The sequence below is a fragment of the Chinchilla lanigera genome, unplaced genomic scaffold (assembly GCF_000276665.1).
Source record: "Chinchilla lanigera isolate Chin_1 unplaced genomic scaffold, ChiLan1.0 scaffold00018, whole genome shotgun sequence".
Taxonomy (NCBI): domain Eukaryota; kingdom Metazoa; phylum Chordata; class Mammalia; order Rodentia; family Chinchillidae; genus Chinchilla; species Chinchilla lanigera.
Window position 1 is genome coordinate 25,764,306 of NW_004955419.1, and position 27,484 is coordinate 25,791,789.

The 27,484-nt window shown below is 38.3% G+C and overlaps 1 protein-coding gene and 1 long non-coding RNA gene across 4 annotated transcripts in view; one reads left to right on the top strand and one right to left on the bottom strand.

The window, feature by feature from the left end:
* The first annotated feature begins 463 nt into the window (after positions 1–463).
* Positions 464–7,593, top strand: LOC102014784. Its single transcript, XR_260657.1, has 3 exons — positions 464–584; positions 2,565–2,711; positions 7,498–7,593. It is a non-coding gene; the product is annotated as an uncharacterized LOC102014784 (long non-coding RNA).
* A 7,469-nt stretch (positions 7,594–15,062) lies between these two features.
* Positions 15,063–27,484, bottom strand: part of Nr4a3 (nuclear receptor subfamily 4, group A, member 3) — a 38,078-nt gene continuing 25,656 nt past the window's right edge. For all 3 annotated transcript variants that reach the window (XM_005382820.1, XM_013513314.1, XM_005382819.1), the window contains one exon: positions 15,063–18,328. In XM_005382820.1, coding sequence (XP_005382877.1) covers positions 18,081–18,328 — 248 coding nt within the window. In that variant the 3' untranslated portion in view covers positions 15,063–18,080. The remainder of the gene's footprint in view (positions 18,329–27,484) is intronic.

Genomic DNA, 27,484 nt, shown 5'->3' on the forward strand with positions numbered 1-27,484 from the left:
TTTTTGCCATCTTGAAGCTTCTCCAGTAAGCAGAATTGAATTAGCCATCATTTCTTCTGTTTTGGAGGGTCTTATTGGCAACGTCCCAGAAGTCCCACCATTAATCTCAAAGATTGTTTCTCCTTTTCTTTCGGTAGATCTGGAACTTCATTCTAGGTAATTTTGTCTCACTAATTTTTGGCCCCTTTCTCACATTGTTTATCCTTAGCTTATTTTATCATCCATCCCTGCGATTCTCAGCTTCTTCAGACAAATGGCACTGGAATTTTCAGTTCTTGTGAAGAGAGCCCAACTGTTATGGTTTACGTCTAGATGTTTCCTCAAAGCCTCAGCCACATGCCCCTCAGAGGCGGGGCATTTGAAAGGTGATTGAGTCACAGGGGCATTGTGGCTAGATGCAACCTTAGGTAAGGTCTGGTTGAAAGAGGTGTGTCACTGGAGGCGTGGCTGGGAAGGATGTACCTCCCTTCTCTGTCTCTGTTTCCTGGCTGCCATGACGTGAGCAACTTTCCTCCTCCGTATCTCTCTGCTGCGTAACTCCTGCCCTGCAACCAGCCAACCATGGACTGTAAACATGAGCCAAGGTAAACCTGTCCTCCTTTAAGTCATGGGTGTCTGGTATTTGTCTCAGCAATGAGGAAAGTGACTGAGACACCAAACTGCCCGTAAGAATGTGATCTCACCTTCTGGTTCTGACAGTTTTATCGTGAATAACCCAAAATTACTATTTTCTAGATTATTGAGCCTTAATACCAAGATAATGATATCTAAAATTTACTGACATTGGTATGTGCCAAACATCGTGCTAACGTCTTTGTATACCTCCTTCAAGCTTGCCAAACACCTTAGCCTCCTTCCCATTTTAATATGAAGAAAGCAAAGGACAGAAAATCTAGGTGCTATGCTAAGGCAGAACAGCTTGCAAATGGTAGAGGGGAATTCAGATGGCAGCAGTCTAACTCTAGAGCCCATGTTCTTAATCCCATGGCTCATGTGCAGAACATTAAATAGCCATTTTTCTATAAAATTTGAGACAAGTTCTCACTAAATTGCTCAGGCTGGGTTTGAACTTGTGGTTCTCTTGCCTCAGACTCCTAGAGTGCTAGGACTACAAGCCCAGCATGAGACTGATCTTTCCCTAGCCTGTTGCAGGGTAATGTGAAGATCTTACTTATATGTCCCTCCTGCTTTTCTCTGGCTCACAGCTTCCTATTTCTATACATAAGGGCACAAATGTCTCCACAGGAATAAGTGGCTGTTTCTAGGTTTAGATCATCCCGTTTAATTGTGTATGAAGAAAACAAACATTTCTCTCAAAGAAGCAGCAAAGTCTGTAGATGCATAGTTTTGGCTGCTAAAATTTCTCCAGGACAATTTATATTATAGGATAGACACTTGGCTTTTTAAGTTGAAATATTTGCATTTAGGTTATACCACACATCTTCCCAAGAGTAACAGGTGGAAGCTTGTTTTATATTTGTGTAACTAAGGGCCAATTCATGGCTTTATCACCCTGAAACAAAGAACCATCTGTTTCAAAGTGTCTTCTCAGAGGGCAGAAGCTGCTAACTGCTCTTTACTAACAGTGCTTTGCATTGTTTTATTCCCTAATGTCACTGGGGTGTAACAGGCTTCCTGGGAGTAGCCATACCTCTCCTATTGAAGCTTCACCCAACACCAACATCTTCCCAGTATCAAACCATGGTTTCTCTTGTATGATAAACTGTTCTATGATAAACTCTTACATGATAAACATACACATAAAGAGCAAAAGTAAGACGTAAATAATAGCAAGCAGGGAGATAGACCTTCCTCAAATGGGAAGGAGATTAAGAAATGAAGGAAATGGGGAGGGAGAGGAAGAGAAGGGAGTGAAAAAAGGAATTGAAATGTGTTATATACACGTGTTCACTCCACACAAGGAATGTGAACATTATGTACTGCAAACACACACACACACACACACACACACACACACACACACAAATTCCATTTTTTTCCACAAGTAGATGAGAAGTGGCAATTTTATTCAAAATTCCATGGGACTAGTGGGAGAGGTTTACATTATAAAAGCATATTTCAAAAAAATTAATAAAATCTCACTTAAATATCTCTGTAGTTTTCCCCAGTTTTTCACTGTGGATAGCAGCGTTCAGGTCTCTTCAAAACTATTCCCTCCAAATGATCCCAAAATATGACAATATTGGTTTCTCAGGTGGATGCTTTAATAGAAGGACACGTTGAGGAGAGAAGGATCTTACTAAATGAGGTAGACAAGATGACCTACTTTGCCATTATCAGTCAGACACTTCACCCAGTCACTCCTGTCCTTGCCCATTGCGCCCATAAATAAAGTAGCCACTGCTGCAGGTTAGATGTTATCCAGCAACACAGACTTTCTATTATGAAAGCCAGTTGGGTTACTTCCATGGTTGAATCTCCAAGTGCCAACAGCAAAGACCAGTGCCACCTGGAGACTGGCACCATTTTTCAGGCCACTTAGTTCAGGCTAATTATATTGGACCCTTCTCACCTTGGAGGGGGAATGTTCATTGTTTTTGCAGAATTACTTAATCATCATGACATTATGGTATACCAACATCCTTGCTTCTGGGCCAGTGAACTCATTTTACAGAGAATGAACACAATTTATGAAGCAGCTGACCTGATAGAATTTTGTAATGACCTTTGAAGACTCAGTTTAGTGCCAGGTGAGTGGCAAAACTCATTAGCTGAGTCATGTTATGTAGAAGTATGGTCTTGCTATGGTTTTTATTTGGATATTAAGTGAAGTTACAGAAGCATGTGTGTGAGTACCAGGTTAATTGCAGTGTGGGATAGACAACGCTGGATTATGCTACGTCAACATGCATAAACTGAGAATTGCACTTACTAAGATTCCATTTCTTTGTAAGGTTTTTGAGTTAGACTTGACCAAAGAAACTTACTTTAAATTTGAAAGTTAGCATTACTCTCTCAAGGTTGCAGTGGTCAGATGTGGTGACAGAAAGATACAGAAGTGCCTGGGGGTTCATCTTGTTATTTCTCTCTCTCCTGTTAGCATTTAATGTCTTTCCAATCTTTAAAATCTCCCTTTTGACCTCATGTCCTTTTTTATGCCACCCTCTCTCCTTGTATACTAGGTGTGTCTATTTCACTTTTGTCCTAAATCTGCTGCTTTCCCTTGGCCATCTCCTTCCCTCTAAAACTTCTCTCACTGTTCTCCTTGTACTGCCTTCTTTTTAGATTTTTGTTGCTATCATGTGTTGGTGGTTCTCAAGAATATGTATACACTATACAGGTATTTTCTTTGAGGTTCACATTCATTTATTTAACTAACACTTCCTCTTGGATGGCAGATGAGTACAGTGCAGCATGTCCGTAACTAAACTCATCATATTTCCCCCTCAAAACTACAAGTCCTTTGTATGTCTTACAGTATCTTTATCCACCTAGGTGTCTAAACCAGAAACAGGGTCTAAAGGCTTTGTGCTTGTCTCCCAGCTTCTTTTCTTACGTAGATTTCCTTTATCTTTTTCCTGGAAGAATGAAATAGTCATTCTTCCTGAAGTAGTGAGGTTTGGATTATATAACACACATAGCCCACACCATAGAAGTATTTTGGTTTATTGGAGAATTTGGGAAATAAATGTAGTTCATGGGAGACGTTGCTGAGATGAACAAAAGAAAAACACCCTTGCACAAAGTAGACATTTTCAGTATTTTAGGCCTGATGACAATGCTGTGCATTCCACAATTATTTATTAATTTTTTCCAATGCACTAGGAACTGTGCTTTCAAGAGAAGCATCCAAAACAATGATTTACTGTGTTCTCTTGAGCCCAGCACTGTGTGACATGCAGGGAATATAAAGAAGAAAAATTCATGGTTTCTATGCCCAAGGGACACTGAACACTCTGCAGTCTCTACCCGGTTGAATGATGTCTCAGATGGTCCCACCTGATGCTGAGCTCCCCGCATAGACAGTGCTGCAGTGAAGTTTCTTCCAAGGCCTATTATTTTCGAAGAATAAATTAAGTCAAGAGGGAGCAAAAAGTCCCCATTTCAAAGTCAATCTAGAGGCATATGTAGACCGTTGTCTAGATGCAAGGATTCTTTTCCGATGACACATAGGAACCACCTCCTTGAAACCTGAATTAAATTGCAAGCAATCTCAGTAATGAATTCAGCCTTGTACTCAGCTCATTCCCAGAACCTCTGGCTTAATTATGAGAGGAAAACCTATTTATTCTGGGGCATCACTGCTTTGGGATAAATTCCTGGAAGCCATCTGAAAAGCAAAATTAAGATCTTTCTGAATCTCTTCTCTGGAGTTCTGAGAAAGAAAAGTTTCATGTTTGGTCTGTCAAGTTGCTTTTAATTTAAGCCTATGAATTTGCCCCTTATTTAATTTTCTTTGACTATAGTTCTCCCTGTCCATGCAGAAGCCTAGATCTCCTTTGGGAGACAAAGTCAAACTTTTTTGTGTCTTCAGATACCATCTTTCCCTGAGCGTATTCTTTATGTTATTAGTTCCAAAGTAAAATGATGGCACTTACATAGCACTTTACATTTACAAAACTTTTTTTTTACATATTTTAGTTACACATATTTACTTTTTCATATATTTTCATTTCTTTCATTGCTTAATCCTAACAGCAACTCAGAGAGACAGAGCTGTGAGGAACCATAGGCTCAGAGAAAAGTAAATCATCCAACATCACACAGCTTTTAGATGACAGACCTCACCAAGGACCCAGAGGTTCTAACTGCTACCCTCCTCCTACCTTTTCTGCCTATATCTATCCCTTAGCCAAAGTAATTCCTAACCCATTTCAAAATTGGATAAAGCCATGTTGATAGTGGGAACCAAGGAACACTGTTGTCTCTTTCCTGGTGACTAGGTTAGTTGTGGGAACCCCTGGAGACTCCATAAGCCAGAACCCCAAAGTGGCTTCCCAGTAGCAAGAAATGCAGGAGAAGTTCTCTTGAGGTAATGGTTCTTAACATGGGCTACACATTGAAAACATCTGGGACCTTTAAACAAATACTGAATCCTGGGTCACAATCCTGGTTTAGTCGGTCCAAGGGGCAGCCTGGTCATTTAGATAGTTCTAAAGCTACCCAGGTGATACTAATATGCATCCAAGCTTGGGGAACATCGCCTGAGGGCTTCTACTATGTACTTTATCCTCACAGGTTTTGTGGGCTCATTCTCTGCCTTCTAAATCCTTACACCAATCACATGTAGTCACTGCATAAAATCTAGAAAATACAGATTAATCTTTGAAGATTGATAATTATTCCACAGAGAAATACTGTTAATAATTCAGTATATACCTTTCCGGATTTTTTCTACAAGATACCCATAAAAACATAAAATTATACTCTCCAACAAAAAATCAAGTACATATTCCCATCTCTGTAATTTTTTCCACATCAATAAATTCAAATTAATACCTTTTTAAAAGACTTTATAGCCTTCCGTAGCTGTACTTCACTTTTGTCTTTAATGCTAAGTGGAGTTTTCTTTTTATATCCACATCCATTCCTTTTTAGAGAAGACACTTGCAGTCCTAAAATTTAATAGGTATGATCAGAGTTTGTCAGTCCTCTTGGTTTCTGAGCCAGCTCCAATTTACCTGGAAAAAACACACACCGTAAAACAGTTACTAATGTGGAAAAAGGCTTTCTGGAGAGGGAGGTTTATGAACTATTATTAATACCCAAGCACCAATGATCTTGACAAATAAATGAAACTTTGCATTCTACATCCTTCTAAATTCCATCAGCTCTTTAGCTATTTGAAGTCTCTTCTATATTGTTTAAGACTATCTAGTTAAGCTCACTGAGGGAATCCATGACATAGTGCTAAAAATAATAACAAAAGCTGAGGGGATAGCTCAGTAGTAGAGTGTGCATTTTGCTTGCATGAGGTCCTGTGTTGATTCACCAGCACCCTTCAATGACTAACTAACTAACTAACTAACTAACTAACCAAATAAATAAATCAGCATTTGCAAGCAATTTACAGTAGATAATTCTAGCATAAAAATAATAAGAACTAACTACAATTTATTAAGTGTCCTTATTGAGAATCAGTGTGCCAGGCACCGACCCAGGCATATAATAAACTTCTCCATTTGTTACCTTTCATAAAGTCTACATACAGGGGCTGGGGACTTAGCTCAGCGGCAAAAGCGCCTGCCTGGCAAGCGCAAGGTCATGAGTTCGGTCCCCGGTACCGGAGAAAAACCAAAAAAAAAAAAAAAAAAAAAAAAGTCTACATACAGTGGCACTGTTACACACATTTTAAGGATGAGATGGCTAAGGTGCAACGAAAGCAAGATTGGAAACATACTGCATATTGTGTCATAGTTTCACTCTAGCCATGCACTCACCGTACCTAGCAAAAGATAGGGACTCAAAAGATAGGGACCTAGTTAACGGATGAAGGAATAATTAAAAAACATGTGGTTTCACTTATTCATGTTGCCTCTGACTAATGCAAGATACTCTCCTTAGGGAAATTTTGCTTCCTGGGCCTTCATTCCCTAGCAATGATTATTCACATAGTAGTAATTTGGTGGCTCGTGGAAGTGTGCCTGTATTCTGTTCATTCTCCAGGGGTTTTGGAATTCAGTTCCTGGAAAACAGCATTGATGTCATATGTGAACTTGTTAGAAATACAAATTCATGGATACCACTCCAGGTCATGGAATCAGAATCTCTTTGCACAAGTATCAAAAACAGTTTCGGGCTGAGGTAGCTCAGTGGCAGGGCACTTACCCAGCATGTTCAGGGTCATAGCTTCAATCCCCAGTACTGCAGAGCAAGCAAACACACAAAGAAAAAAGTAAACACACACACACACACACACACACAAAAAAAAAAACCAAACAAACCCTGTTTCAACTAGCTATCCAGATGATTGCAATACATTCTTAAATGAATACTAGAGTTTGAGAATTACAGAAAATAGATGACTGCTTTCCTGTCCTGAGATTCATAGTAGTAGTTTAACTTGTATGAGTGGATAGAAGAGGTTGGGAAGGCACAAGTTGGGAAGATAGGAGAGGAGTGAATTGGGAGGAAAAGCATGGATTTTAGGAGGGCCTGTATCTTTAGGATATCCAAATAAAGATATCTAGAGGCGTCTGGAGCTCAGGGGAATGGACTGAGCTGGAGATACAGATTTGGGAGCTGTAGATGACACCATGTGTGAAACTGCTCAGGAGATGGAAAGCATAAGCACAAAGAGGGTCACTGACATGTTTTAGGAGAGTGAGGAGTGGTGTTGAGAGAAAGAACCTGAAGACATCCATCCTTCCTTGTGAGTGACTTGCACTGGAATGTTTGTCTCATTTTCTCCTCTGGATTATAAACTCCTTAAGGCAGGGGCTATGTAAACTTCAGTAAATCCCTCAGACAAAAGTACATTGCTGCAGTCTGTGAATAATCACTAAATTCCTACCATGATTTTTTTTGTTTTTGCAGAAATCCAATGTGATCAGAGCCATCAGCAAGATATGTCCCCCAAAATCTGTTTTATAATTTCCCAATGGACATTGCGGCAGATTAAAATGAAGTGAATAAATAAGGAGCATCATGTATAATCCACTGATATCCATGCTAATCACATTAAGCAGAGTGAACTAATTACACCTGAAAACAGATGCAAAGTTGAATTCCTTAGAAAATCAATTCATTAAACTCATATTGGAATGCACAGTCAACAACCCCCATGTTTAGAAACTATCAGCATGATTTGTGGCAACTTCTGATTTACTAACGAAACTGCTTAAAACATTTTTAAAGGCAATTACAATTACTGTCTGGCATTTGATGGAAAGAAATCTTGTCAGCATTGTCCCTTGTGTGTCAACTGTCACAATTTTCTAAAACTTTTGAGGTGAAAAATAGGCAGGCTCTACTATTTGCTAGCCTCGAATAGGGTTAATTCAATGTGTGTCTGCAAATAATAGTGTTTAATGTAATCTCTCTAATTACAGATAAAATGCATTTTCAGTCATGCTCATCACTGACAGTATTTTGGGATAAGTTAAACTGACAGCTGCTTTCTAAAGGAAAGGAAAAAAAATAAACCTTCCTTGGGGTTGTGTTGATTTTCTTTCTCTCCCTCTGTCTTTTGCATTGAAGTTCAGAAAAAGATGAAACTAGACACTTGGCTCTGGATATCAACCTTGGAAGTTTTGACATAGTCTTTTTCTTGGGAATTTTACCTCTCACCCCTGTCAATGAATGTTTAATGTTAATTCACTCAAGAAGAGTTTTCTGAGTTTCTAGTAAACCAGACATTGTTCTAGGCACTAAGGAGATCAAGAAGAATTGAGTCTACCAAGCCTGCTTCCCTACAATTGGCCCAATAAACCAAGTCAAGCTACTATAGTGCACATGATAGTGACAGCCTTCTCAGGGTGAAATTATTCAACTGACACTATGTTCTGAGAGGTCAGGGTATGTTTTTCCATAACCATAGCCTACTAGACCAGACACAGCCCAAAAGCACCCAATCCACAGATTGTTTAGGCATCTACAATGTGGTCTTGCATGAAAAGTTGAGGTAGGTCAATTAGATTTTCCCTTTCAGGATTAGGAATTGGAAAATACTGAAGGAAGTATTTGTGGACAAAGGTGAAGTTAGAAGGTGGTAAAAGAAAAACTGCAAGATAGAAAGAATTAAGTCCTTAGAGACTGGGCATCACCATCACCAGGTCTGTGAGGTTATGAGGAAGCATTCCAAGTTGAATGAGTCAAGAAATGAACATGAAATAAATAATTTGTGATCTTAGAGCTCTTGGCTTATTTTAGTATCCTCAGAACATAGGCGTTTCACACTAAGTCCCTGTATGTCTGGTAATCTGAGCAACTAATTTGAAGATAACAATATGCAATAAAACAACCATTGGTGAATTCCTACTATCTTGTTTAGTGTATCATTTCTAATGTTTTTAAAGTTATTTGATATTCTCTTTGATGGTTTGATCAGTCTAGCATTCTTACATCTGGTAATCTGAGCAACTTTGTTGAAAATAACAATATGTAATATAATAACCAATGTCAATTCCTATCATTTTGTTTTGAAACCCTGTATCATTTTTATTGTTTTTGTGTTGCTTTGTTTTTGTCTATGCTGTTATTTTGTTATTTTTTTACATCTTTAAAATAAAAAAATCAAATGTAAATGTTAATAAAACATTAACATTGTAAAAAATACTTCTGACTCTTTTTTCACCTATTTTTCATTTGAGCCATAATTTTTGCGCCCTGTGCAAATACCAGTGGTTTAACAAAGAGTTTATTTCTCTCTCATGATAATCCCAGTTATAAGTAATCTGGGACTAATAGGGTAATTACTTCACAAACTCTCAGGAACCAGGTTCCTTCCAACATTTTTCTTTACAACTCTTTGGAGACACCCTTATCTCCATGGCCTAAGGAGCAAAAGGGAAAACATCACCAGCTGTCACTTAAAATACGTTTCTTGAACCTGAGAAAGTATTATCCATAATTTATGTGTAGAAATTCTGGAAAAGATCTGAGTTTTACTTCTAGAGAAACACTATACACAGAGTCAACACCAGAAAAACAGCAAGAAAATCCATTAACAGAACTAATTAATCAGAAGTGGGATCCCAAAGCAAGAGCTAGTATAACAATTGGCAGAATTTATAGCTGTCTTGAGGAGGCTTTTGGAATTACCTATTTGTGAAATAGAATTTTAAAATATCCCTGCTAGCTCTTAAGTAGAAACGGCACTATGAGCATATGGATTAGAATACAAATTAGACATAGTCCAACACCAGCCCTACCTACCTAAAATATCACCTATCACACTTGAATCTCCTCCAAGTTGAAATTTCCACACATACAGCAGTTCTTTGAGATAGATAATAGTAATGTTGTCTCTGCAAGCCACTAACAAGTGCTATTTAGAAGAGAGGGTTAATATATAAGGCGTAATACCCAGATTTCTAGACTTCAAGATGGTAGGAAGTACAACATCTTAAAAGTGGGGAAATTGAAAAGGAGAGGAAAAGAGAGTTTGCTCCAAAAAGTAAGGGAGATGAATAGTTTTGAGCATATTAAGTTTGTTCTTAAAAAAAATTAAGTATAAAGCACAATAAGTTGCCATTTCATAACCACTGGATTAGCAATCAAGAAATTCTGATAAATCCAAGTGTTGGGAAAGGTGGAAACAGCGGAAACATTCATATATTGTTGGTCAAAGTGTAAACTGATACAACAATTTTTGGAGAAAATTGCTATAACAGTAAAAATTATTTGCATGATAACTCAGCAATTTTGTTTCTTGGTAGACCCAGAGCTGGGGGTCAACTTAGAAGGCTTGTTAAAGTATGGATTCCTAGGTCCTTCCTTAGAGTTTCTGCCTCAAAGGGCTGGAGTGGGGCCTGAGAATTTACTTTTTTATTGCTAGAAAGGTCTCTGCATACGGTGCTAGTCTGGGACCACACTTTGGAAAACACCAGCCTGGAGGAATTCTTTTCTGTGTTTGTGAGGAGACATATACAAAAATGTTTATAGCATCATGGTTTGTAAAAACAAGAACTAGGAACAACTTAAATATCCACAGACAGGAAAATGAGCAGAGAATTATAGTGTATTAAGAAAGTTGCACAGGGGCTAGGGATTTAGCTCAGCGGCAAAAGCGCCTGCTTGGCAAGCGCAAGGCCGTGAGTTTGGTTCCCGGTACCAGAGAAAAACCAAAACAAACAAACAAACAAACAAAAAAAACAAGGTGCACTGAACAGTGAAATTAATGAATTTAATGAATTTAATGAATTAAAATTAATGAATTTAATGAAATTAATGAAATTAATGAATTTAATGAATTAAAGTTATATGACATCATAGATAAATTTGAAATACAAATTTGAGCAAAGGAAAAAGTTGCAAATAATATATACCTTCTGATAGCATTGGTGTGAAGTTAAAAACATGTAAATCTAGATAGCAAAATTTTCAAGGATACATATATACATGACAATAAACCAGCATTCAGAACGGTAGGAGAGGGAAATGTAGTTGGGGAAGAATAGAGGCTTTTAATGCTTCTTGAGTTGGGTGTTAAGTTCAAAGAAATTTGTTCTACTACTCTTTTTAAGATGTTTTATAGTTATTCTTTGCTTTTAAGTCAGGTGCATACTTTGTATTATGAACTATTTTATTTTTTGTAATCAGCTATAAATTTCTAGTTTATATTTAAAAATTTTCCTATAGTATCTTGGCAATGTGAAAAACAAAAAAACAAATATAAGGGAGATTATTTTTTAAATAAGAAAAGACCTTAATATGTATTAATGGACATAGACACATGAAAACACCTATGTTAGGATAGTATACATGTGTGTGCATGCATACATTTGTACTGTTATTCATGACTTGACAATAGGCATAAATTCTGAGAAGTACATTGGCAGGTGATTTTGTCCATTCTGCAAATACAATAGAGCATGTTATGCAAACTTGGGTGGTGTAGGTCAGTTACTTTGTGTGGCCACTGATGCCATCAAGAAATGCAGTAAACTGGTTTTGTATGAGGCTGGGGTTAGCCTAACACATTACGCCATTGTGCCATAAACTTTTTTTATAAGCAAGCAGAAATAATGCATTCTAAAATAATAATAAAAAGTGTAGTGTATTAAATACAAAAACTGGGAACATAGTCATTTATTTGTGGAATGGAATTCAAAAGTTATTATGTCCTGTACATGATGGCATGTGCCCTACACTTGTACAACTGGAAGTGTAGTATGGCTCTTTACCCCAGCACCACCATGTACAAGTGAGTAGTATATTGCCCAGAACAATGTGATGGCTATGACATCACTTGGTGATATGAAAGTTTCAGTCCATTATAATCTTATGGGACCACTGTGGTGTATGTGACTTGTCCTTGACCAAGATGTTTTTATCTTACATGACTGTATTGAAAAACACCTCTGTATGATTCTGAACCACTGATTAAAAAGCTGACAGGAAAAAAATGAACAAAGATGAAATGGCTGGGGGAAGAAATGAGAGTTTTAACAATGAAGGAGAAAATTTGTGAGAGGGCACATAAATTCATAGGGCAAAATAAAAGCCAGGCTGCCAGGAAGAGAACAGCTCTTATATGACCAAAGATTGCTCGGTTCTCTGTATTGTTCCAGCAGCTCTCTGTAGGAACAGATAAATCAGATACTGGGGTGATGGATTTGCTCTTTGCAGGTTTAGTAGAAGCAGCCAGAAGGGGACAGAGAGATGGCTGCAGAGAGATGGCTGCACAGTCCAGGTGACATCTTTGATGCTGTTGACTTTAGCCTATATGGAAATTTTAAATCACCTGAAATTGGAAGGATGGTCAGAAGCAGAAAACAGTAATGAGTTGAAAGATAGCCGTCTACTCCAAGGGTAGGGAACACTTGCGTCCCCAGAAAGAAGCAGCCAGAGGGATTCCAAGAGTAGGGCAGACCCTATTACATGGCTCAGTGTGTCTAAGTCTGGTAAGGGACAGAGTTAGAAACCTGGAGAAAAAACCATGAGAGTCAAAGAATCAGAAGAATTAGAAGATGGGCAGTAAGTTGAACTGCAAGAGAAAATGAGGTTGAGTCAGAGTACGGGGTAGTAGCTATGGACCTCAGGTCAAGTTCTATTCATTTTTGGGCAAGGAGATGAGGGTAATGACTGTGTGCTCTGGACAGGAGCCAGGTTTAACGACTGAGCTCCAAGAAGTCAGTCTGGGAGTACAGACTACTGACCTGATGACCTGCAAACCCCACCTTCTAGCTGTGAGATCTTGGGTGAGATCATTTCCCTCTGCCAGCCTCTTTCCCCGTTTTTCAGACTGAGGATAACCATGCTGTCTTAGCAGTTGTGAGCATTAAATGAAATCATTGATAAAATTGTTTACTTATGTATCTGGAACACACACTAGATGCTTAATACACTTTAGGTCTCCTCTTCCCCCTCCACTCAGATAATCTTGGAGGCTCATTTTGGGCAACAGCCAGTATCAGCAGATGCTTAGAGAAGAGTCTAATGATCTGTGGGCTGATGAAGCCATGAAACGGGTCAGAGATAGAAACAATGGGACAGGAGTGACAGTGTGCTTGCAGCGTAAGCCAAAGAAAATATTGCCTGTGTCAATGTCACAGAGCAGCTCAGGGACAACCCTGATGAAGAATTTTCTGAAGCATTTCCTGAGGAATTTTAGTCATGGTGAAGATTGTTAAATAAATGAAAGTATAAAAACTCCTCTTGACACTTGGGATTTTTAAACAATTGGACTCTTTCAAAGGAAAGTACTTTGAGACGTATGAACACTCTTAGATTTTAGTCTTTTTAGTTTTTCGCCTACCCTTAAAAATAGGTTTATAAACATCTTTGCTCATGAAATCTCAGGTATCCCCTGAAAGAAAGAAATAGGGATCCTCTGAAATCAATGCCTAAGGCAGAACAAAAAACAATAAAAGTCATATAACATCATGATTATCATTGGAAAGCACTTAAATTGTACTCAAGTATCAGCTCAAAAGTCAACATTACCAAGACTAGAAAGCAGGATATCAAAAACATATTTGTACACCCATTTTCATAGTGGTATTATTCACAATACAGTAGTGAAGATACAAAAGTTACTCAAGTGTCCATCAATGGATAAACAAAATATGACATATATTTACAATGAAATATTATTCCACCTTTTAAAAAAGAAATTCTGGCACATGCTACAACATGCTAAGCAAAGCAATCTAGTCACAAAAGGACAAATTCTGTCTGATTCCATTCATATGAACTCTTGTAAGACAGATGGGTGGTTATTGGGGCTGTGGAAAGGAGGAATGGAGAACTGTTGTTTAATGGGTGTAGGTTCAGTTTTGCAAAATGCAGAAGAGTTCTGGAGAATGGTTGCATGTTATAAATGTGCTTAACATGAATGAACTATACGCTTAAATATGGTTGATGATAAATTTTATGGAATGTGCATTTTACCACAATTAAGAAAATGTCAACAATGAGTTTTCTGTGTTTATCTTTGTGCATTTAACATAAAGATTCAACTACAGGTAAGTGTCCTTGATTTGGCCCTAACTTTTCTGTTCCCCTCCCCATTCAAACGAACACTTTGTTCTTATTGTTCCGAGAAGGAACATAACCCTTTCTTATTTTTTTTTCTTTTTGGCCGAATACCAATATTTTAACACCTACACAGGATGGTGCTGCACTGTGTCTCTCCTTTTCTTACTAGTCATGTCTTATAGCTTTAGTAATGAAAGTTCTGTTGAGAAGCAACAAGAAGGCTTTGGCTCTAAGACCACACACTGTACTTAAATGTCACAGAAATAGTATGAACTGTGAGCTAACCTACGGGAGGTTTAAATGTCACAGAAATAGTATGAACTGTGAGCTAACCTACGGGAGGTCTCACGTTTCTACTTTTGAGGTCCATCAACACTCACAAACTGTATTTGTACTGAGAATATATGTTTTAGGTAGAGTTGAATAAGTTGCACTTGTATTTCCTTCAAAAAAAGGGACTTCTAAGACATGTAATAGCAGTGGGTTAAACAAAAAGGCAGACAGCACTGCCCAATCTTTGAAAACTATAGCCCTGATTTTTATACATGTTAGTTCACAAACAATATTCTATCATTTTGATATAAAACCAAATCCTTCATTGCTTTAAAAAATACTGTTAGGCAACAAATTGTTAGCTGCCTTTAAATTATATACAGTTGGGAAAGAAATAGAATTTCATACACTGCACATGTCTGTATCTCTTCAGAGCACCCAGCAGAGCTTTGCCCCCAGGAAGTAGTCAATAAATGGTTATTGAATTTAGAGTGTCCTTCCTTCCAATCAGTGAGATTTAATCTATTTCCAATTCAGAATGCCTATTAATTTTCCAGCATTACTAAACCTTTTAAAAAATCCATTTTGGGATGTGTTTAAGTGTTCACAGCAAATACTATTATATAAATGATAAAGAGGAAAGTGTTAAATGAAGCATGCTTATTCAACACACCAGTAGCCATTGGTAAAATGTAATTTAATTTAATCATTTAAATTTACATTGTTAATGTACAAGAGCATTTCTTTCAAACCACAGGTTAACACACACTAAAGAGCAGTGCTGTTAGAGGAGTAGAGGAAGTCGGGAAAACTCTGCTGTCTGAAATAAAAGCAAGGCACTCTCCGTTAACAGCTGGTGGATTCCTGATTTCTGCCCATGGAAGGCATGTTCATATTGAGAGAGTTGAAAGAATCACCTGCTTTAATGCTTGCTGTCTTCTTCTGAGCTAGTGTGGTCATACACTCTGTATAAATTTGTGTGTTAACATTGAAGGGAGAGAGAGAGAGAGAGAGAGAAAGACAGAGAGGGAGAGAAATTGATGCATGACTGGGGAGGCTCTCATAGTTGCAATAACTATGGAAGACAGAAAAAAAAACCACTGGCTATAATCATTATTTTCAGCACTAGTGTCTGGACCTATAACTAAAAAGCTTCTTTATCCCTTCCAACTGATAAGATATGACAGCTAAAAAGTCCTTTTTCTTAAATCTGGTGGATGTAAAAATAACAAGTGAAGCATTTTTTTGTTGTTTTTGTTTTGCTTTGCTTTTCCTTTTCAGAGATAACAAAAGCAAGGATTAACTTTCCAAGTATTCATGGTGCACAGGAAGGTTATGTATGCACAGTACTTCTAATTTATTCAAATTCAATTTGAATTTGGTCTGAAGCTATCTTGTATGAAATGTTAGCTTTCCTGATATTTAATGATGTTTATTATGTTTGCATATAAGCTCAAAAAATTAATACAAACTACTACTTTATTTGTGGTTATCTTCAGGTAAAATGTTAATATTAGTGATTATATTTAAAAGCTTATTTTCTTACAGCTGCAGAAAGTTGAGATAAAAGACCATGGAAAGGTGAGTTAGATCGCATTCTTGAGTCTGTTATTAGCTGTTTGACTTTGTGAAACTCTTTTGCCTTTCAATGGACCTTCATTTTCTCCTCTATGAACTGCAGGAGATTGGACTGGTTAACAACTCAGGGCCCTTCCAAGTCTAACATTTCAAAACCCCAGCGATTCAGATCCTATCATCTTGATACAAAAATAATCTTTCATAAAAGCTCACACAAACATAATACATGGTCAAATATCAGAAGGACTCAGAAAAAATTATATGATTTGTTATCTAGGTTATAATTTGCAGCAATTAGGCAATTCATTTGGCATTTGTTTGATTGTATGATTTAATGACAATATAAACAGCATAGTTTTGTTACTTTTCCTTTAAAAAGCCTAAAGCAAAAATGATTTAAAGCTAATGAAAACTACTGTGACATCAGTTTGACATTCAAAGTTTGTTTCTTAGCAAAATGGCCAAAGGTATTTTGACTTGATACAGTGTATATAATATAAAGACTTTTAGACCTAAAAATCTTCAAACATTATTTGAATTTAGCAAAACATAAGCAAAATTTTAATATCAAAGTGCTAAACAGTACTGCCTTAAAAGTCACTGCAAATGAACCATAAAATAACGGGCATGGGAAGTGACATTTATTGTACAAATGGTTAATAAAAAGACATTATAAATATATATATGTAACCTGCTATATTTATATATATATTTGCTTAGTTTCTAATTGGTGTATCCAAGTCACTGTGAACACCCCATTTAATTATTCTGTAATTCAGCCGCTAGGAGCTGGTGGTTTTGCAATAAATACAGGCAAAGCTATTACAATATAACGTGCATACAAATGTTTATACAAATAAGGACACTATGCAACAAATTATCTCATAATAATATGGCATTAACAGTATAAACATACAAAAGGGAGTACGAACACGGAATGTTGAAACGCAGCCCACTAATCTTTTCTGGTACTCACATTAATACTATTTAAAAAAAAGACTTGCCCACTCTCCAAAAATTATCTCTTTAACCATTAACAAAAATTAAATTATATATATATGAGATTATATATATATATATATATATATATATATCTCCTTACTATCCCTGGTGTTTACCCTGTATAACCCAGTTCCTACTTATTTGCATGTTCTCATCTGGGGATCAAATACTTGACTGATTCATCAAATGCTCCTTAGATTTCTGAATGAATGTATCAGTAAGCTGGTACAACTGGCAGGGTTGATAGAACACAACCAAAACAAGTGTATGTAATCCATTTTATAATCCCCCATCAGTACAGCTAGAGACTCGACAGGGATCGAGTTCCATGAAGAACGGTCTGGAAGTCTTGGATGGACCATACCTCCAAAGGGTTTTAGGGCATGTGGATGGAGCCTTTTCTAGGAGAATCAGCATGTTATCTGCAAACATGACTGCTTCCTTTTAATTTCCATATGAAATAAAGGAGAGTTCATGAACAAGACTTAGTAAGACAGCACTTTAAAAATTGCACTTGAATATGGAAGCGAACAGCCATTATTGTTTTGCTATGTCTGATGTGTAGGTAATCCATCGTCTTTTACCATTTGTTAAAACAAAATTTTTTAAAAAAGAAAGAAATTACAAAAACGGAGTTTCTATCTTATTTGCACCACATACTTACCCTTGATACAGGAAGTGTATTCTAAAGGGATCAATCTTAAGATGTATCCTACCCTGGCGAACAACCCTAGGCTGTTCTTGTTTTTAAATACAAAGCAACCATAATTATATTCCCCAGAAAGTCTTAAAACAGTTATATTATCCTTTTTTTTTTTTCCTGCTGGGATAGCATCATCCAAAAGTGCTTTGTTAGCAATTTCTTAGAAAACCCTCATGAACTATAACCCTTCCCACCCCACCCTCCAAAGCCTAAATAGAAAACACAACTCCAACACAATACTCTGTAAGTTTTCTGGTTTTAGGTTGTCAGGAAAGATTCCAGGAAAATGTCTTTGTTTTCTATAGGAGCTGTTTTTTTCTCTGAAGGGACAGAAAAATCGTAGATGTCCAGCCCCATCCCTTTCTGCTTAACAAGCAGGAGCTAGCAGATGAGGCGGCCACCCTGCTCAGATTGCTCGTGCTTAGAAAGGTAGGGTATCCAGGAAGAGCTTGTCAATGATGGAAGGTGGAGACACCAAGTCTTCCAGCTTCAGGTAGAAGATGCGCTGGAGGCCCAGGGTGCAGATCTTCCTCAGTTCTACCAGTGCACCTAGGACCTTGGGCTCGGCGGGCTCCAGGGCCTGTCCTTTACTCTGGTGGTCTTTTAAGCTGCTTGTGATCTTGTTGCATAGCTCCTCCACTCTCTTTGGTTCTTTTAACCCATGTCGTTCTGCAGAAGGGTAGAAAAAGGCAAGTTTAAGAGGCAGATACACCTTAATCCCTAATCATGGTCTGTCCCTTTTGGAATAGGAGAGGTCATACTTAAATACCCTCCTTCTGAGAGATAGGTTATAGTCTTTGTATCAAACAACACCAGGGTTTGAATTCTAGTACTGTCGCTTACTTGCTGCATGCTCTTGAGTAAGTTTCTAATTTCTGAGCCTGTTTCTTTATGAGATGAAGATAATGATCATACCCCAATCCAGGGTTTCTGTAAGGGCCAACAGGTGAATAACACAAATGCAGCACACAGCCTGGCACACAGCTGCAATGAGTGTATGACAGGTGCTTATTATTTTGTACACATCCTGTTAAGATCTCACAGGAATCCTGTCAGTCGGAAATTCTTTTTCAGAGTTACAAGGACATGGATCCAGGTAAATGAATGAATGTTCCCATCTTGACAGTCTCACTTGAGGTGGGCAGGGAGGCTAATTCTGTTTGCTAATGCAAGGGCTACCCTGCAAAGCCTGATCTGAAGTGTATTCTTATGTTTTCATGCTAACCAGCATTGGGAAGAATCCAGCTTTTCTCCTTTATTTTCCCTTCTTTCCTTGAAACTCCTATTTACATATACCTGGAACTCTGCAAAATGTACATGTCCTCCTGCTGTGGAGATGAAAACTCAGAGAAAGGGAGAAGACCTGGAAGAATGTGGTGCAGGCATTTTATAATATATCAACCCATAAATGCCACTCTTATGTTTTATAAAACAACATAGAAAAGAATCCCCATATTAAATACTGTGATCCATTTTATGTGCAAGTTTCAATGGTTTCCCCAAAGTCTCAAGGCTGCTAAAAGATGGGATTTGAATCCTATCTTCCAGCAGATTCTATCCTCTTGTTACAGAGCTGTGCCGCATTTCCCCATGATGAGAAAGGACCCTGACACTCAACACAAGACCCTTTGCTTCCCCTCAGCCTTTAGATAACTTGGTCTCTTTCCTAAGGGAAGAGGGTGGCCTCAGTTATCTCGAAGTTTTTCTGTGATTCTTTTTGTTTTTTTTTGTACTGGGAATTGAACTCAGGATCTTACACTTGCCAGGCAGGTGCTTGTGCCACTGAGCTATATCCCCAGTGCTCTCAAAGTTTTTCTTTCTCTGTATATTTACATGTAAAAGTCAGTGCTTGAGAGACACAGACATCTCTCTAATGGGAAATCAAGGATTAGTTTCTGATTTCTCCTAGGCTTTGTCATTTTAGTTGGAGAAATTTTTGTTAGTAATTTCTCTAAATCAAAAGCCAACCAGAAAAATGAAGCCACTATCCAGGTATTTTTCTTTTTTCTTGTCCCAAAACTGTATTTTCCCCAGCTTTGTTAGTTGTGTGTGACTTGGGCAAGTCCCTCTCTCCTCAGGACCATGTCAAAAAAGAGGTTGGATTAATAACCTCTCAGGTCCTGTCCAGCCCTGATGTGTTAAATTATATTAAAGTAAAACCATGAAAATTGCTAGCCACAGCTCAGTGGACTCTAACTTGCATCTCGGTGTGCTCGCTTCAGCAGCACATATACTACCTTGCATCTCGATGCCACTTCCCATAGAGAAAGGGGCGCTAGGCTGAGGAGTTCAACAGACCCAAAGTGCAGTTCTGGTTCTGTCACCTACTAGCCGTGTGACCCAATCTCTCTAAGGCTCAATGTCTAAGGCTCCATGTAAAAATATGGGGGATATGGGGTAGTAAATGCATCAGTCTCTGTTGTATTTTTCCTATCTTAAATATTACATAAAAATTAAAAGAGAAGTGTGATTATAACAAAACCCACCTCCGTGGGTGGTTGTGAAGCACAACTAAGATGATGCTACATAAAAGCATTCTGTCAACAGTACAGCGCTGCACACGTGGGACTGGCAGCACCAAAGACAACGCCTGACACTTGGCAAGTGGTTAGCAACTGCAACATCCAACAAAGGCAATAAAGTCTCCTAATTCCAAAGCTTTGCAGTGCATGACTTTGCTTTCCCTGGGAAACTAGTTGCTAATCAGTCCAGGTGCAAACTTTTCCCTGTAGCTTATCTGTACTAAATACACAGCTTTGTGTTTTGTCTCAGAGGAAGCACCCAAGAGTGAACTTCAAGAGATATCCTGCCTGCAGTGGTGTTCTGTCTAAAGTTTTATTTCCCCTCCAAAAGCATAAAAGCAGGCTGCAAATTCGGCAGTAAATTTCAAGAGCTATAAAATGTTAATAGCCTCTGACCAAGTAATCCCACTCGTGGGAATTTATACAAGGGAAAAATTTGACAGAAAAATAAAACTATACACAGAGATATTTTGTGTAGCGCTACCCTTTTACCAACGTCTACTGCCCAAGGACAAAAACAAACATTGGAAAAAGATAAAGGGCTGAAGAATAGGAAATCTGTTAGGTAAATAATGGTATATCTATACAATGGAAGATTCTGGAGACATGGAAAAAGACAAGCATGAAGACTATGAAGCAAATTGGAAGAATATTCATAACATTAAATGAAGGGTGGAATAATAAGTCATACCTGAATTGTAATTACATCTAAGCAAAAATTAATTCTGCCTGTAGAAAAAGGATGAAAGGAAGCAAAATATGAAAATATTTAAGAGGTGATTGGATAAGATTTTTTACTTTCCTATAAAATTTCCAGGTCAGTGCTGTTTTGTATAGCAATGTTAAAACAGAAGAAGATGGCAGTTGGTCCTTTGCGAGACCTTGTAGTAACTGTAACAAGATCAAACACTTTCTTGCTGATACTAAGCTCTGTTAACATTGAGCTATATCACATCTGAGTCACAAGCTAGGGAGAGGTGCCTTTCTCAGAATAAAATATCAGTGCATCGATTTAAGCTTTCCCTTCCTTTCGGTGCTTCATGTTACTCACAGTATTTCAGATCCCATGTTCACTGTGGAGAGGGAGAAACTGAGCAATATGGTGGCTGAATTTCTGGAGGGGCTTGATTGTGGAACCTCATAGCTAGACTTTCTCAGGGCCAAACTCACAGGAGGGGGCCTCGGAGTTTTCCTTGCTCTCCAGCCAGTTGTGACGGCTCAATAACTATGGCAACCATTATTTATTCAGTGAATTCAAGTGGAGATCGATACCTCCTGCCAGCTGGATCAACTCTAGGCCTGGAATTCCTTGAGGAATTCAGAGACACTCCTGTCAGAAGGCAAAGGCACCTCAACCCTTCTTTGTTGTTCTAAATAGCCTCTGGATTTGTGGCTTCTCCACTTTTCCGAAAGGTTTAAGGTAAAATTCAGTTTCCATGCAAATTACTGCCAGCAGCCAGCAAGATGTTTTGATCACTAGGGAGTCACTAAGTGTCTGGGACCACCCCAGTAATGTGAAATTCCTCAGAACCCCAATTGCTGACATTAAGATGAAGAGACCTCCTTTCTTCTTGCAGCCTGGTAACATAGCTGCAGAGCTAATATACAGAAAGTTCACACATTCTGGGGCAAATTAGCAGTTGGATTTTCTCCTTTCCTAGAAAATTTTAAACAGAAGATCTTAAAGATCTTTCTCTACCATTAAAGAAAACAAGCTTCTCAGTATTTCTTGCATTTTGATCTATAGAACATTTATCCTATATTTTGATATTTTAACTCAGGTATTATATACTCAAAACTTCAAAATGCAACTTATAGAAATGGTAGTAGATTTATGTGTCACAATCACTGTAAACACAAATTGGAAGGCGTTTGAGTCACTTAAATTCCCATCTAAGAGAGTAATTTCTACTACAAGCTACGACAAAGAGAGTGTCGTGTACTAGCTGGACTGGAAGTTCCACGATTTCAACCCGGCAATAGAAATGGTTCTAATAGAACTTTATATAAGGAGTGATTGAAAAATATGATGAAAATTACAGTAAAATACACACTACCATTAATTCCCAGCAAAATACTCTCCCAGGCTTGGAACACACTAACACTATCACTCTTTCCACTTTCTGAAGCAATTCTGAAAACCCTTTACATATCTTTATGAGCTGTGATAAAAAATATGGTGAATGTTCCTGCAAACTGCTACCCAGCACAGACAGGCTTGAGGATACATGACAGTGTGTCCTCTTCCCCCTTATTCACTGGATCTGCCACTGTCAAATTTGGTTCTTCCCCAAAGTCAAAATGACCTCGAGAGGCAACATTTTGAATGAACGCAGGGCATCAAGACAACACGGCTGTGCAACTAAAGACACAATAAGGGACCCTCAGAACTGCTTCAGAAGATGGTGAGACTGATGGGATAAGTGTGTCAAAGAGAGGGGAGTATTTTGAGGGGGATTAATGGCAATGTGTCTTTGACTTTAAATTTTTAAAACATGTAAACACATACCATATTTTTCAATAATACCTTTACTGATGCATCGGTATTTTATTCTGAGAAAGGCATCTCTCCCTACCTTTACCTTTTCAGTAATATATTTTAGTCTTTTACTTAAGATTATTTTATCTTACCCACACAACAATCCTGTAAATTAGGCAGGACAAAGATTATCTTTAATTAATAAGTATGAAAGCTCAGACTCAAAGAGTTAAGGCCGAGTGCAGACACTTCCATTATACTACTATATGCTGCCTCCTACTTTGATGCCTCTAGTTAGGAAGTTTCTCCTCACCCTGAGAGGGACTATCCTCCGCATCTTCCTACTTCTACTGTACTGAAGTAGCTAGTGGATTAATTACTTCTTGCAACAAATCTTTACTGAGGACCCATCCTACGGTAAGCAGTGTTATAGCCACTGGTGTGAGAGCAGCAGAGAAAATAAACAACAGATGCTGAGCTGCATGAGGAGTAAACATCTAGAGACACAGTTGGAGCCTATGCACTTTACTCTCCATGCCAGACATCTCTGTGGCGAGAAAGGACAGGAGGCAGGGCTAAGGGGAAGGGGCAAAATGGGGGGAAGATGACTGAATGAAGTGATAGAGTCATTTTGGTCTGTGTTCATGCTTTCCCATCCTCTGCTGGCTAATGTCTACTTACGCTTTTGACCTCAGATCTAATATTTCCTCAGGGAAGCTTCCCTTTTTGCACCTAGTTTATGGGGCAAAGATTACCTTATAGCACTGTTCCTTCCCTTCTCAGGACATAATAGTTTGAGATCAGATACATAAGTAACAATTGCCTGCCTCTTTCAGTATATGTAAGCTGTGTGGGGACATGGACTGTACTTGCTGATCACTGTATCTCCAGTCCCAAATCTAGTACATAGGTGACGCTCAATAGACATCTGTTAAATGAATATACAGAGGGAGAATAAAGGAATATAAAATGATTAAATGAGCACAGGTGCAAATAAACATGTTGGGAGTTATTAAGGTGCTAATAATAATATTAAATAAAGCTATTGGGAGGCATTAAGAAGCCTATAATAGTAAGTAACTTTATAAACTCTAAACCTACCACATCAGATGCTTTAAAAACAGATTTTCTTGGCTGTATATCCATACTCTATCACTTATTAGCTGAATGATTTTGGGTCTGTTACTATTTGTAAAGCAAGGTTAATAATGGTAGTTGTCTTGCAGATTGTTGAGAAAATTAATAGAGTAAATATGTGGCATAATGCCTAGCATACAGTAAGCACTTAATACATGTTTTCAATATCCTCTATGTTTAAAACTTAACTTAGTACCTTTCTTTTCAAATTAGCCATAATATCTCTGAGTTGTCTGTTAGTGAAATCACAACCTTCCCCACCACTCATAATAATCTCTAACAATTCTTTCCCCATAGCCCATCAATTTAATCTATCCCAAGAACTTTAGTTATTATCTCTGTGATATTCCCTGCAATTTATCTCCTCCTTTTAGCCCCAACATTCTCTGGACTAGATCATCAATATTTGCTGCCTAGATTATGGTAATAATTTCTGACTGGTCTCCTAGATTCCTGTTTCTGCTGTAATCCATCCCAGGTACTACCAGATTTATTTATTGACTAAACAACATTAAACAAAATAACAAATAAATTTCCTGGCACAATGTCAGTTTTCCTTATTCCTTGATACGAGGGGGACTGTCTTCCAAAAAAACAGGATCAACATAACAAGAAGTTTGTAGACAGGGAGAATCTCAGGTGCAGCCCCAGAATCTGTAATTTAATAAGCTGCCTCGTGTTCACATGACAACCAGAGAAGACTTACTCTAGTCAATCCTAGTCCCCAGAAGATACTTGACTCAATATGTAGAGTTTATCTAGTGTCTGTTTGTAAATCTTACTCCCCAAGGCTGGAACTCACTCCCCAAGACAGTTTCCTCCAATTTCAAATAGTTCTGTCTATGAAAACTCATTCTACAAGAGAGTTTATTCCAATTTCAAGTAGTTTCTTATATTGAGCTAAATTTTATTATCTGATAACTTCCACTCTGCCTGACTTCTTCCCAGTTGTAGAAGCAGGGGATGATGAAAGGGATGGATAGGAGCTATCAGGAGTCCCCCTCAAGGAAAAGCAATCTCTCTTTTCTAGCACATCTTAGGGCATAGGTTAACTTAGAGACAAGGATTTAGCTCCTGCCAAGGGGAAGAAGAGGCTGGCTCCTCCAAGAGGTGTTTGTAGCTGAAACACCAGGAAGCAAATAGGACTTCCTGCTCTGAGTGAAACCTCTTTCTCTAGAAAGTCGAGTCACTATTACTTCTTACGTTACATGTAAAACATCCTTTCCCAATGGACAGTTCCAGACACACTGAGCCTGTGGTGGTCAGAAAGCTTCTGGTCAATAGGCAGCCTGTACTGAGGCATCACAGTGCTTTTCAGTCTGACTGTCTTTGAGTAGTGTCTGTCTCTCCAACAAGGCCACAGATGCTTTAAAGGTATGTGTCTGGCACATAGCAGATGCTCACTAAATATTTACTGAATTAATTTGAATTGAAATAAGGCAATTCTCAGGAATTCAGACTATTTTCTAATAGCAGTGGTAGGCTAACAATAATTAATTCTGATTTTCCTAACTTGGGAGGCTTTCTGATACAATTAACCCATTCATTCAACCAATATTTGCCATATACCAGATACTTTTAAATGCTAAAATAATTTTAAAGATACATAGGACTCTCCCTGCCCTTGGATTTTTGATTAGGTGTCACTGTATACTCTACATTCCTAGAATGAGCTTCAGTAAATGTTATCAGATTGATCTGATCTGAATGATGAAACACTTGGCACCACAGAAAACTGACAGGGAAAAATGTTCACAGTACATTTGAGGAATAGATTGCAAGACTGTACAATACATACACTGCAACCGCAGTTTTGTCTGAAGGAGAAGAAATGTGTGTATCTTTGCATATGAAAAGAATAAATGAAAATAAACTAAGACATTAGCAAAAGAAAGACAGAAATCCCTTAGTACGTTGTATATGTACAATAATAGAGAAGCATGGAAATCTTTATACTCAGGAGAACAGCTTGCTGCCCCTGGAAATACGTAAGAAAAATAACAGCCATGGTATTTTTGTTATAGCAGCCTACATGGACGAAGGCATTGTCCCTGTCATAGAGAAAAATGATATTCAGAGTGGGTAAGGAATCACCCAATGTTGTATACCTAAGCAGTGGGCTAGTAAATGCTTGAATTTAGGACTTCAACATTCAAATCCTAGAGCTACACACCTCTTTTTAACCCATATTATCCTGCCAAATTTTACATGTAGCTTTCCTTGAGATGTTGCTGGTGTCTCTATTTGATCCAAAAACAGAGTAACCAGGTAACCATTTAGAGTGAGCATGAGAGGTCTGGAAAGACAGGTGGTGGAGGGTGTGTCAAGATCAACCACCTGTCTGATCCTGACATGTCACTGTTTCATTGCTTTCTGCAACTGGTTCTGCCTTCCTTCCTCCTCTTCAGTTTTAGAGGTCATGTTCCAATAAGATCAAGAAAAATACAGGTAAAAGAGAAAGAAGCTATTGTCTCATCTGACAGGAGACCTGAGTATGGGAAAGAAAGCAAGGGGGGGACATTCTTAGAGTGTACTGATTTACAAAATTGCCTTTGGGCACTGAGGATTTCTATCTGGTCCAACATGACTCTTCCATTCCTACGGTCCCTATTATTATATGGGAAATGCATTCCACAGTATCCAGAAGTTAGGTCATAAAAATCAGGCCATAAAGCAAACACCTCATAGAATCAGTTGTTTCCCTGAAAATCCTCTAAATTTTCCCCAAAGCATAGGACATGCTCTCAGCTTTCAGCACCAGAGGAGGTGAAACTGTGACCCACAGTGGGTTCAGATCTGCTCTCTCATGCTGGATTCAGAACATATGGACACTGATAGCAACAGCCTGCACCCTTATCATTTTTCTGTTCTTTGTACAATTCAACTCCACCACACATGGTTTTTCCCCCAAATGTACTGAGGTGCTGCACTGCCACACCCTTGCCTTCCAGTTCCCTTGTGCTAGAATGTCCTTTACATCTTCTCAGTCTAGATGCTACTTCCCTCACCCCCAAAATGTTGGTAATTAGCTGGACTTCCATTGCACAACTGATTCCTTTTAAGGCCTTGAGCACTGACCACCATACAGTGAATTCATTATGTGATTAATCATACATGATTTCTGCAGAGGCTGCACGTTTTCCAACAGCAGAATTCCATCCACCTGGTTTGTCTTCACGTTGCTGGTCACTGTCACAGGGTTTGGCACTTAGAGGCCTTCGAGTTATTTAATGAATAGGTATTTACAAGACAGTAATTCCAGCCTAACTTTTTGTTTGGAGGGTTTCTTATTTATTAAACACAACTAACGGCAACAAGGTGCCAACACACTGGTATCCAAACAGAGGCTAAGCATTTCTATTACTCCAGGGATGTAGCCCTGGTAAAAGGCAATGGTCAGTGCTAACAGATTGGGGGCCTAAAAACATTTGAAAACCACAACCGTGGGGAACTCCCTTATGACTGTAGGAAGGGAGAGTGACCTGAAAGAAACCATTTCCTGCCCCACCTTGTGGCCTATTTTTCAAGAAGGGGCTCAGACAGAAGAGTAGGAGGAAGGAATAGAATTAGGGGGTATATTTACGTAAACTACCAATACCATCCAGGTTCTTAACACTTTTCCTGGAAACCAGTCCAGTTAAACGTCAAAGGCCTTACTTACTTCCTTTTTTTTTTTTTTTTTTTTTG